At 45.1% G+C, this 13,002-nt stretch overlaps 1 protein-coding gene across 39 annotated transcripts in view; it reads right to left on the reverse strand.

Annotated features, from left to right (window-relative positions):
• The window catches only part of SIPA1L1 (signal induced proliferation associated 1 like 1), a 388,928-nt gene that overhangs the window by 129,744 nt on the left and 246,182 nt on the right, over positions 1-13,002 (reverse strand). For 37 of the 39 annotated variants that reach the window (XM_084892089.1, XM_084892086.1, XM_084892109.1 and 34 more), the window contains one exon: positions 117-1,915. In XM_084892089.1, the coding sequence (XP_084748215.1) occupies positions 117-1,614 (1,498 nt within the window). In that variant the 5' untranslated portion in view covers positions 1,615-1,915. Of the gene's footprint in view, positions 1-116; positions 1,916-6,514; positions 6,569-13,002 lie in introns of all 39 variants that reach the window. The other 2 variants (XM_084892082.1, XM_084892079.1) reach the window with 1 other exon arrangement.

The following is a 13,002-nucleotide window of genomic DNA, read 5'->3' on the forward strand; positions in this document are numbered from 1 at the left end:
ATTTAACTATTTTACCGTCAAAAAAAAATAAGGAATACATAAAAATCTTATGTCATACAACTTAAAAAAACAAACAAAACAACAAATAGTACTCTCTTTCAGAAAGAACTACTCACCCTTCTGATAGAAGAATTTCCTGTAATAGTAGGCGCCGAGGTCCACGTGCTCCACGATGTACCGTTTCACGCGGTCCTGGTACAACACTGGGTTCTCCTTGGGCACTTCAAGCACTGCCACTCCTGCATTTGTGCAATGGGAGCTGAGTGCAGACTCAAAGGAGGCACTTTCACACCCACTAAAGGAGCCAGAGTTTGACTTCGACAGGCTGATTTTCCTTTCCCCTTCTCCACCTATCTCATTCCGAAAATACGGACAGCTCATGACAAGCTCATTGCTTTTATCGTCTCCCTGGTCCATGCTGAGGCTTCCTTTGGAATTCAGGTCCTCCGTGCTGCCCATTGGAGAGTTAAAACTGGCGGAGTGGGACAGAGGTCCTGAAGCCAAGGACGCTACAGCAGCTGCCGAAGCCCCCGTGGTGGTGTTTCTCCTCTTAATAACGTTGTGCCTGTTCATGATCGCCTCGTTCAAGTCAAATAATATACTCTGGACATCGTAGTGGGCAAAGCACTTTGGACACGTCCACGGTCTGACGGAGTCTTCCGACCGGTTATCTTCAAGATCTGATGATTTCCCAAGTTCATCACCTTTGGCATTGCGTAACTTACGAAAAATGGATGAGTCTCCTGTTTCAGACTTGGACCGTCGCTTGAGTGGTTTTTCCCTTTCCTTGAAGAGCCTGAGATTGTCTCTTTGCGTGATGGGCCCATCTATGACATCCAAAGAGAAACCAGAACCCTTGCCCCCACCGGCGATGAGAAAGTCACTGAGATTAGTTGGAGTTGGACCTCGGTCGGATTTGTCCTCTTTGTAGCCCTTTAACAAGTCAATGAAGCTCTCTCCAGACGTTCCCTGCTTGTCGATTGAAGAGGTGCTGCCGTACTCCCTGTGCAGGGAGGGCCCAGTCTTGTAGGTGGGCGAGATACATTCATCGAAGCTATCCACGTCAAGTTCACTTATGGTGATGTCGCTGTTGCTCCGCTGCCGGATCCTGCGGAGCGCCTTCCTGGGGGAGCTGGGGTAGGCCTCAGGCATGAGGAATCTGGAGTCCATGCTCTCCAGCGGTCTCGTCTTGCTTTTCAGCGTGTTCTGTATGCTTTTCAGCATGGCTGAGTCACTGGAATTGAGGCTAACAGAACTTCCCTGACTCACGGGACTGCTTTTGGAGGACATGCTCTCAAGGCAACTTGAGGTTTCTATTTCCTGACTTGAACGGCTAGATTCTTTGACGTTTTCCTTCCGCGGGGGCCAATCTGCAATCCTAGCCCTGACCCCCATCTTTGGGACTCCGGGGGTCGAGGTGATGTGGTGAGGACCTTCGCTTCGGGGGGGCCCTACCGGAGCCATGACCGAGGATCCCAGGCTGCCGTTTTGGGACCGGAAGCGCCGCATGTAGAAGTCGTCAGTGTGGACTTTGGGAGGGCCATCTGTGCCCACCACCGAGGCCCTGTCCGTGGCAAGAGGCCTCTCTGTCTGCGACCGTTTCAAGCTGGTCATGATGGGAAAGCGATCAGACCTAAATCCCTGCGGAAAGGACCACCATCTCCAGCTTTAAATGTGCACTTCCCTTTTGGAGAACGGTTTCCAGCAAATACAGCAGTTGCATAAGATCTTACTCTTTTTCATTTAAAAGGTTAAATGATGCCTTATTTTCAAGCTTCTGAAAATCCAGATCTTCAGAACATTATAATCCGCAATAGTTCCTTTGCTTCACTTTAATAGATGGCTTTCTTTCAGAAAAAACGGAATGGAACTTGTATTACTGGGACTCTGTGGTTGCTATAATCCCATGCTTTCTCTAAAAGAGAAGAACAATTGGCATTAGCATTTGATAAACACATCTAAAAACAAATATGCAATTGCCAAAACCAGACACATGAAGAGACTCCATCATGAATGTGGTTTGCAGCTCACAACCCAATATTTTATCAAAGCAGGTTTGAAAGAAAGTGAAATCCACCATATATATATCACTATTAATACTTCAGCTTAATTGAACTATTTCATAGAACTGGGAGTGAGGAGATCTCATTCCAGGACACTAAGGCTCCAACTCCCAGGGCAGACCAATTACAGACTCTAACGACCTCCAATAATGCAGAATATCACCAGCAACTGCGCTGACCAAAAGTTTTGAGACATAACCCACAGAGCTCAGTACTTTGAACAATGCATAGTCTGTTTTTTAACGAGACTAAAAATTAAAAAGTCATTTATTTAGTATGTAGCAACTCACTTTTCAACACCTTACATCTCTCAAAGTCCTAGCTTGTCTTTTGTTTTGTTTCTTTTACAAAGGCTTAACATAACTGGCAAGAGCAAATACAGCAGAGAGAAAATAAACAGCGTTTTCCAAGAGCCACTCTATCCAGCAGGCTTCTGTATTTTCCTCTACTTTATTACTTACCCCAAGGAGAAACATTTCAGAACGAATCCGGCATTCGCCACCGCCTCTTCCCAAGCTCTCTCCAGTTTCATCTATTCCTAAAGCTGGAACTAGTTCGCTAATTAACAAAATGTCTGCATTTCCTTAGGCACTGCAACCCACCCCACCCTTCGGCGCTCCTTTATGAAGAAAGCAGAAACTAGACCCCTGCCGTAGCGAGACCTCTGCGCACTCCCCGAGAGAGGCCAAGAGCGGTCAGCTTCCTTCCAGGTGAGGCCCTGGAAGACCAACTTGCTCGGTGCACAGCCGTCAGGAGGGAGAGAGAACAGAATCCTGCGCGGCGGCGCGCATCCCGGAAATAAAGGCAGAGGACCCTTTCCCAAGCTCCGCAGGCGACACAAGGGGTGGCCGTTAAACTCCTGCCAAATCCGTGTTGGGGAGATGCTGCTGACCCAGCACTGCACTGACAGGGCTGCATTGTCTACAAATCACGCCGACACCCTGAGGATGAGCCTCGCTCCCCGCTCCACGCAGCGGTAACAAGCACTTACTTCCACGATAATTAAGCATCTTGCTTGTCGGCTTCCTGCCTGCGAGCCAGCCGCTTTAATTCCCCTTGCGGTACGCAGCAGCGCTTTAGAAGGCTCGCTGCTATTTAAAGGCTGGAACATTTGGGGTGTTTCAAAAACTGCTCGCTGCCTGCAGAATGCGGGGCCAGCCAGCTCCAGCTGGGCTTGGGGGCTGGGCTTCGGGTCAGATAAATGCCAATTGTTCTCCCCCCCTTCCCTCCTCTCCCCCACCTTTTGTGAAGGGATAATGTTCTGCGCGGCCACCTCATTAAACCTGGCTTCTGCGCTTTCTGGAGAGTTCTGCTGTCAGATTGCTCTGATTACCTCTCCGTCTCAGAACTTTACAGGCTCCCACTGAACGGTAAGCCTTCAAGTGGAGGAACGTGCTAACTGTTGCGACCAAAGGCAGCACGTGTGGCCACAGCGCGGCGTGGAGAAGTGCCCCTCGCAGAATGGAAGGGAGCCAGGCAACGGAGCCAAGTGCAAAGCAAGCACCAGTCCATCTCCAAAGGGAAACTCCCCTGACAATCCAAACCAGAGCTTAGGAGCTATTTTTTAACTAGGAAAAAAAAATATGCTGTTTATTTCAATGAAATACCTTTCAGAGAAAGACTGCACTGGCAGAAAGAATAATTCTAAGTAGGTTCTTATAAAAACCAGATGCTTTCAACATTGCGCACAATCTCACAGAAATCAGGGTAAATCATCTATTATTGCCTGACCTTCCACTCTCAAAAAGGTCAACGCACCAGTCCCACCATGATAAAAACTCATTCTAACTCATTCAGAGCATTTCCTGGAAGAAAACAGACTGGCTTTTTAAGGCGATGTGAAGTTACACCCATGGTAGGAGGACACTAAGAGCCAGAACTAAAACACAACCAACTGAACTGACATGGACATGCCCAACCTTGGCCATTACTGTGATGGTCCTCCCTTCAGAGCATCTCTCTCTTGCTTGCAACCTATATGTTTAATGGATTTTTAAACATAAAAATTCCTTCACAATTTAAAAGAAATGCCACGCCTCCTATTAGATCTTTATTATAACAACTCAATTATTTTTTAATTTCAAAATATAGATGGGCACATGGGAGGAGGGGGGAGAGTGCCCACAGTTTAATGACTTGTCAAAGCTAAAGAGGTTCAAGACAGACGACTAAGTTAAATGGCAATTTTTTTCTTTCTTTCCTATTTTATCTCTATCCTTCCCTCCCTTTCCCAACCCTTATTTATATCATCAAACTCATTTTGGTGCAATTTTGGATACTGACAAGCATATTAGAAATATATATGCTGTGGATTTATTAAACTACTAGTAAAAAAACACGGTATCTATGTAATACAGGCATACCTCAGAGATACTACAGCTTCACCCCAGACCACTGCCACAAACTGAGTATCGCAACACAGCCAGCTGGACTCTTTTTAGTGGGGGCGGGACTTGCCTTTAATTTATAAAAAGCACATTATCTGTGAAGCACAGTAAAGCAAAGTGCACTAAAATGAGGTATGGTGGGAAATCAATAACACCTAAAACCTATTCCTTACGTTGATGGAAATAGGAAGCATTATGCTGACAAGTATTAGTAATGATCTTGACTATCAGCAAACCTGCCTAACCATCGCTAAATGTGGCAAAAAAGCAACAGAATTAAACAATAATAAGCAATAAAACAATAAAGAGCAATACTAATTTATAGCATGCCACCTCCATCTGTTGAAAGAGCAGGCTCTATAAAAAAATTTCCTGTTTCCTGTTTAATTTTACAGCTCTAGGTACTATTTGAGTCCATGAAATACCAATCCCATGGGACTGAGTTAGAATACCAATTCCACTTTTAGTTCAGTGAACTGTTGGAAACACGATCAGAAAATGAGAACATCCACTCAAATTCTGCTAGCGGAAAGTCATTTCATCGCTCTAAGTCAGGGGTCCTCAAACTTTTTAAAGTGGGGGCCAGATCACGGTCCCTCAGAGAGCTGGAGGGCCGGACTATATGAACTACTAATTCCTACTGTAACACCTCGGCTGCGCTCACTGCCCAAAAAACCTGGCGGGCAGGATCAGACTCCTCTGCCGGCCGCATGTGGCCCGCGGGCCGTAGTTTGAAGACCCCTGTAAGTCTATCACAACATAACCTTCCATCCTGCATTCTCTTCTGAGCATGGACCACACCTGGTCCTGGGGATGTCTGCAAGGAAAGCCCCAGGTGTCAACAATCCTGTCCTTCTGACTTAGAGACTTGCACACCTTTGCTGCCTCCCTCTTTCCTGAAACCCTTCTCTAGCCTCTCAGGACACCCAGGCTCTTCATTTTCTCTTGCCTCCTGCTCACTCAGTATCGCTCACTCAGTATTTTGCTCACTCAGTATCGCTGAGAGGCTCCATAAGAGCTGGTGATTCTTCTCCTACCACTCTTTATATTTCTGAAGCGATTGTAAAGGGCATAGTATTAGGATGTATGTGAGCCCTGAGCACCTTCGGATGTGACAGCAGGCCTAGGGGCACTGGAGTCAACATGTTTCTCTGGAAGGCAGGTGTTCACTTGGTTGCATCACAGCTGTCTGTGCAACTTAATAAAAACAGAATAAGGAAACCGCCTGGGAAGATAGCTGCATGGTAGCCAGTACTGGCTGGCGATGTTCCTATCGTCAGCTTTCAATCTCGTCTCTATACAGTTACCTCCAAATCTCTACTCACGATCTTCTCCCCCAAACTCCAGATAAAATATATGCAAGTGCTCATTTGATATCTTCCTTATTTATCTATTTTCTACAATTTACTAACTAACAAGGAAAATGTGAAAAAATCATTTTCCCCCCAGAAATGAATAGGTGGTTAAGGAAGTGAGAACAATAAATAATTCAAGGAACCAAATGAAAAGAACAACATGGGAAACATTCCTTGTGCCAAGGGCATAAAGAACAGTTTAAAGGTTATATAAGATGTGGGAATGAGAAACAAAACAAAACAACAACTACAGTTTCTTTCCTGAAATAATCTGTAATACAATACAATGTGGCATATTCACCAAAAAGATGTAGCATTCCTCATGAACTACTTCCACATTTCACATGATGTTTTGTGATATAGATTCCTTAACTGGCAGAACCTTAAATACAGGGCCAACTCTCACTTTTGGGGACAAGGGGGGGGGGGGGGGGAGAGGTTAATGATAACTATCAAAATGCTCCAATAATTCAGAGCTATACACTCTTAATTAGAGTCTTTACAAAAACAAGAGTGTAAATCGTTTATGATGTTGAATACATAGATTTAGAACATCCCTAAGTATTCTTACTTTAGAATATAACAGAAAACTTTATTTTAAAACAGAAATTTAACTTCATAGTGTTTGAACATTAGGTTAGCTAAGATAACCAAATAAGGCAAACTATTTTCTTTGTATCCTGTTTTGGCTTTCCTGGATTTCACTCACCTTTCATAAAAGTAACTTCTCATACACAGGGATGTCTCACTCTCTCAAGTTAGCCTGAAACACATACAAAAGCCTCAGTGCAATGTCCTGGGTAATTTAAGCTTTATGAAGCAGCACCTAACTATTTAAACCGGAATTTCCCCTCCCACAAAAAGCAGGAGTTGGTAAATCTAGCTGGGAAAAACGGAGTTGATAAATCTAGTTCCTGCTCTCCAAATGTTCACTATCTAAAAAGACAACACTGGTTTAAAAGCTGAGTCAAATAACTTGCCCCGAACTTAACCAAGTGAATAAAGAAGTTATGGACACAAAACATATCTAACAGGATGAAGGTACATTTAGATTTAGAGATAAACACACACACACACACACACACACACACACACACACACACTTCAAAGGCCTACTAAAGCTGGAAGATACTTTGCAAAGCCAAGGGTGATGGAAAGTAGGAAAAACTGGCAGAAAGCTTTAGGGCAGAGAAGGGTGATAGAAAAAGAAGGTATGGAATAAGTTACATGATGGAATTATTGATAAATAGCAAAATGATTCAACTGCTGGCAAAATAAAGAATACAAATAAATGTGAGTATCTCTTATACTTAAATAAGCAAGTATATTTATTGCCAAAGAGCTAGGTTTGAGAAGCTTAAAGTAGGAAGGTAAAGATTAAAAGTAGAGTAAAAGGCAGTTAAGTAGAAAAGTAATAGTGAATCAGATTAGAGAAAAAATAATATGTATGTATGTATTTGAGGTACAGTAAACTAATATTTTCAAGGAAAAAAAAAATCAGAGCTCACCCTCTCACGGGGGCGATTTGAGACTGTCCATGCCTGACCCTGGAATATCAGAGACCAGACTAGATCAATAAAGCCAATTGGTGTTCTAATGCACTAATTTATATATTAGTAGTCATTTAAAATATGCTAAAATCTTATTTATTAATAATGTAAACTGTGACCTACTACTGAACAGTTGATTATCAAATATGACAGACATCAATGTCAGAGAGAAATATTGAGCAGTTGCCTCTTACACATGCCCCGACTGGGGATGGAACCGGAAACCTGGGTGTGTGCCCTGACCAGGAATCAGACCCAAGACCTTTTGGTATAAGAGATGAGGCTTCAACCAAGAGAGAATATTTCTAGTAAACTGTGCATCCTATTGAACATAATTGGAGACAATCGGGCCTAGTTTTAGAAGAATTCATGATGCAAACAAATTGCATATACATAAATTTAGCAATATATTTTTAAAGTTATGTATAGACATTATAAATAAGCCAAAGAAAGTTCACCAAAAAATTATAACGCTTGTTTTTAGATATCTGAACTATGACTAATTTTTAATATTTGTCTATATTTATTTTCTAAAATGAACAAGTGTAACTTTTATAATCAGAAGAAAAGACTTAGGAGAAAAAAATAAACCCATCCTTCTGTTGCTTAAAAAAGACAATAAAATATGATCTGGGAATGTGGTGCAATGAACAAACATTTGAATACTAATTGTAAAATACTGCACTATGTTAAACCTTCAACTCCAACCATTCAAACCACTAAACAAGTAAAAATTCAACAGATGGCAGATCCTTCCACTGAGATAATCTTGTGCTTAATCCCCTATTAAAATGGAATCAAAGAGTATCGAGTACTATAGATTATAAGATTAACAATATTTACATGATTGAAATAACTACTTCATAGATGATTAACAGTACTGCTTGTATTTCCTCATTTACAGATGCTTTCTTTATACTTAATCTATATAATAAAGGCCTAACCGACCTTTACAGGGAATGACCATTTGGACTTCTAAGCCAACACCCTGGAAAGCATTATAAAGTGCTCTGAGGCAGAAGAAATGGGAACCCTGTATCTGACCTGTAGAGGAAGAGTCTAGTGGTATTGCCCATCTCCTCTGAGGTGCAGAGGGAAAGGATGCCTGAACTGGTTAAGTCAAACTGAAATTAGGTAAGCCACGAAGACTGCCTGGGGTTCACCTATGATGAACTGGGCTTCGAATCTGCATCACTAAGCCACCTGTAGGCCATGAGGTGGGCTACCTGAGCACTGTGAGAGCCTGCTCTGAGGTGGTCACTATCAGGAGGAGACGAGGGACAACTCTACCCTCAGTCCCTGTCCTCTAATGGGAAACGAAGACCAGGATGCGGAAACCAGAAGTTCAGTAAGACAGACTCACAAAAACGGCTCATTCAAGATGTCCTGGCTCTCCCATTTGAATATGTATAGTCCAGAAAGAACTAAGGGCCCTTGAAAAGCTCATTTGAATTTAGCTTCGGAAGAGAGCAGAACATAATGTCAGTAAGAAAAATGGGTGAACATGAAGTGCCTTCTAAGCATAGCTCTAATATCCAAATCATTATTAATCATGATTAGTATCAACAGTAGGAGCAGATTTTAAAATATCATCCAAGGACCAAGAGCTTAAAAGAAAAAAATTACAATATAAAATCATTCCATCCTGCCTTATCATCTCCTTAAATACAGACTGCATTAAATACAGACAGCTTGTCTGCTTCATTGCACTCTTACCTCTGGGTATACACTCTCTCCCTAGATGGCTCTGAGAGCAGCACCTGTCATCCATGTCACTCTCCGCCACCTGTTCGCCCCTTCAGGCCTCAGAAGCACCTCTGAGGTGAGTACCTCCTTCAGCAAGGCAGGTAGCCATTTCTGACACAAGTACTCACTCCCGAGGGTGCTCTCTTGGTAAATACTGGGCTGGCAGAGAATTCATGGCACAACCACCACTTTGAAAATACATTATAAAAGGAGAAAGGGCCTCCCCTTACAGCCTAAGTACCACTTGTGAGAACAACCCAGACATGAACGTCTGTATCTGCAGAATACACCCAGCGGGGGATACTGGTAATTAACCTCCTGACAGTGCTGCCATGGCCTTCTGACTTATCCTGCAGGAACTTCAGTGGCTCCTCCACTGCAGTCTGCTGTGATTCAGGCCGGAATTCAGGACCACTTGGCTCCTGACCCCAACATGCTTCCTTTTTCCTTGGACAGCAGGAATGAGGTCTGCCCTAGACACACCATGGACCTTCCCTCTCCGACCTTACACTGAGACATTATAATTGCGAGTCATTAGAAAAAAGGCCTTGTCTTTACCCTTCATTTTCCACATGTGAGGTACTGTCCTCCATGGTCTGTGGGGAGGTACTGTCCCCCGAGGTTTGGGGGGCGGTACTGTCCCCCGGGGTTTGGGGGGAGGTACTGTCCCCCGAGGTTTGGGGGGAGGTACTGTCCCCCGAGGTTTTGGGGGGAGGTACTGTCCCCCGAGGTTTGGGGGGAGGTACTGTCCCCCGAGGTTTGGGGGGAGGTACTGTCCCCCGAGATTTGGGGGGAGGTACTGTCCCCCGAGATTTGGGGGGGTACTGTCCCCCGAGGTCTGCGGGGAGGTACTGTCCCCCGAGGTTTGGGGGGATACTGTCCCCCGAGGTTTGGGGGGAGGTACTGTCCCCCGAGGTTTGGGGGGAGGTACTGTCCCCCGAGATTTGGGGGGGTACTGTCCCCCGAGGTCTGCGGGGAGGTACTGTCCCCCGAGGTTTGGGGGGGTACTGTCCCCCAAGGTTTGGGGGGAGGTACTGTCCCCCGAGGTTTGGGGGGGTACTGTCCCCCGAGGTTTGGGGGGGTACTGTCCCCCGAGGTTTGGGGGGAGGTACTGTCCCCCGAGGTTTGGGGGGAGGTACTGTCCCCCGAGGTTTGGGGGGGTACTGTCCCCCAAGGTTTGGGGGGAGGTACTGTCCCCCGAGGTTTGGGGGGAGGTACTGTCCCCCAAGGTTTGGGGGGGGTACTGTCCCCCGAGGTTTGGGGGGAGGTACTGTCCCCCGAGGTTTGGGGGGAGGTACTGTCCCCCGAGGTTTGGGGGGGTACTGTCCCCCGAGGTTTGGGGGGTACTGTCCCCCAAGGTTTGGGGGGAGGTACTGTCCCCCGAGGTTTGGGGGGGTACTGTCCCCCGAGGTTTGGGGGGAGGTACTGTCCCCCGAGGTTTGGGGGGAGGTACTGTCCCCCGAGGTTTGGGGGGGTACTGTCCCCCGAGGTCTGCGGGGAGGTACTGTCCCCCGAGGTCTGCGGGGAGGTACTGTCCCCCGAGGTCTGCGGGGAGGTACTGTCCCCCGAGGTCTGCGGGGAGGTACTGTCCCCCGAGGTCTGCAGGGAGGTACTGTCCCCCGAGGTCTGTAGGGAGGTACTGTCCCCCGAGGTTTGGGGGGGGTACCGTCCCCCGAGGTCTGCGGGGAGGTACTGTCCCCCGAGGTCTGCGGGGAGGTACTGTCCCCCGAGGTCTGCGGGGAGGTACTGTCCCCCGAGGTCTGTAGGGAGGTACTGTCCCCCGAGGTTTGGGGGGGGTACCGTCCCCCGAGGTCTGCGGGGAGGTACTGTCCCCCGAGGTCTGCGGGGAGGTACTGTCCCCCGAGGTTTGGGGGGGTACTGTCCCCCGAGGTCTGTAGGGAGGTACTGTCCCCCGAGGTTTGGGGGGAGGTACTGTCCCCTGAGGTTTGGGGGGGGGTACTGTCCCCCACCACGCTCTGGGGAGACGTACCGCCCACCACAGTCTGCACAGGAACACCCTGCTGCACTCTCCTGGGGTCTGAGCCATAACGTTCTTCCCACCAGAGCACCCTCCCTGCCTCTTCTGCTACTGCTTTCTGAAGTTCTGTGGTCCACTCCACACAGCTAGGCCTTTTCTCCTCATTTAGATGATTAGGTTCTTGAGAACAGAGATCCGACCAATCCTTATCTCAAAGCACCTAAGTTCAGTGTCCTTGAAGTGGAATCAGGAGAAACAAGTCACATGGTCTATAAGATGAATTGGAACTGAACTGATATGTTAATAGAGTTTATATTGTGATCTAAAATGTAATTATGGTTATTTCAGAAATATTAGCATGAGAGAGATGTGTCCAAAGAAAGTCCACATAACAAAAACTTAATATAGATTTCAACTTCACCTTTCTCCCATAAAGAGCCTTCACAATAGCAGTGAGTGAACAATTAATAACCACAGTTTGACCTTCCTCCCTCTACCCACTCATCATCAAAGGGCATGAAAAATAGCCATGAAAAACAACAACCCACAAATCTCTTTAAAGAACAACATGAAGTGAATCAGAACTGGATAAGGCACTATCACCATGAAATAAGTGAAAGTAAACCAATGACAACTGAGCTACCAATTAGGCCCTGGCCAGGAAGCTCAGTTGGTTAGAGAGTGGCCCCAATACACCACAGTTGCAGGTTAGATCTCCAGTCAGGCCACATATACGAAGCAACCAATGAATGCATAAATAAGTATAACAACAAACCAATGTTTCTCCTCCTCGCCCCCCCCCCCCCCCCACATCTCTCTGTAGCACAATCTTTCATCAATTTTTAAAAATCCTAACAAAGTAAGTAAACACGGTTACAGGAAAATAGAAAGGGGGAGGGGGTGCGATTAGCATGGCATAGATGGTAGAGGCAACGGGAACCAGAATTTAGAAGTATTGCCATCAAGTTAATGGTAGTGAAAATCATTTTTATCTTTTATAAGTCTTCCCAACTGCTGTCTCATTTTTCAAAGTTTTTTTTTAAATAAGTGAATTATATGCTTCCTTCTAGTTTAAAAAAAAAACTGAAATAGTGTAGAAAAATTGAAAAATATATATGTTAGGACAGACCAATCCACATTAACTTGTGAATTCTTCCAGATATTGTGTGTGGGTTGAACACACACACAGAGAGACAGAGAGAGACAGAGACAGAGAGACAGAGAGAGAGAGAGACAGAGAGAGAGAGCGCGCGCCAGGCATTGAATAAAAACAGAGGAGAGAAAGGAGAAGTGCACAGAATAGCTCACTTCTGAAGCGAGGCAGAGGGATGGGTGAGGAAGAATTAAAATATCTACTAAGCTCAGAGGAGGCAGAGGACCTGCCTGCGCCATGCTGAAGCAAATTACTTGATGAAACATTTCACCACTGAGACATTTTGAATCTTTATATATATATCCTGGTTCTGAAAATAGGAGGCCTATACAAATGTTTCTCACCACCTGTCAACATAAATTAAAACCAGCAAATGAAAATAATGAATTCAATTCAGTGTTTCTTACTAAGTATGTACATATACAAATATACATATCCATTATATGTAAACTTCAAATAAAATTTTCTATATAAAATTATCTATTTTCCCAAACTTAAAAATTCCTGATATCTAAATGAGACTCAAAAACTTATGTTATCATGTGAACTTTCATTTACAAACTAGAAAAAAAATTAAATAATGCAAACCAACCAAGTGTTTGAAGATAAAACCTAGTGACAGGAAGTTGTTCTTTTGTTCCTTGGCCACCCTTTTCACTTTTGTGACCAAGTGAAATACTCCCCTAACTGGAACGGTAAGCTGGATCTTACAATGTAGTCCTGTGTGTTTGCAGGGCACTCGCTTTAAAATCCAATCACTTTGCCTCTTC

Source organism: Pipistrellus hanaki (genome assembly GCF_964339955.1).
Source record: "Pipistrellus hanaki genome assembly, chromosome: 1".
In the NCBI taxonomy this organism is placed as follows: domain Eukaryota; kingdom Metazoa; phylum Chordata; class Mammalia; order Chiroptera; family Vespertilionidae; genus Pipistrellus; species Pipistrellus hanaki.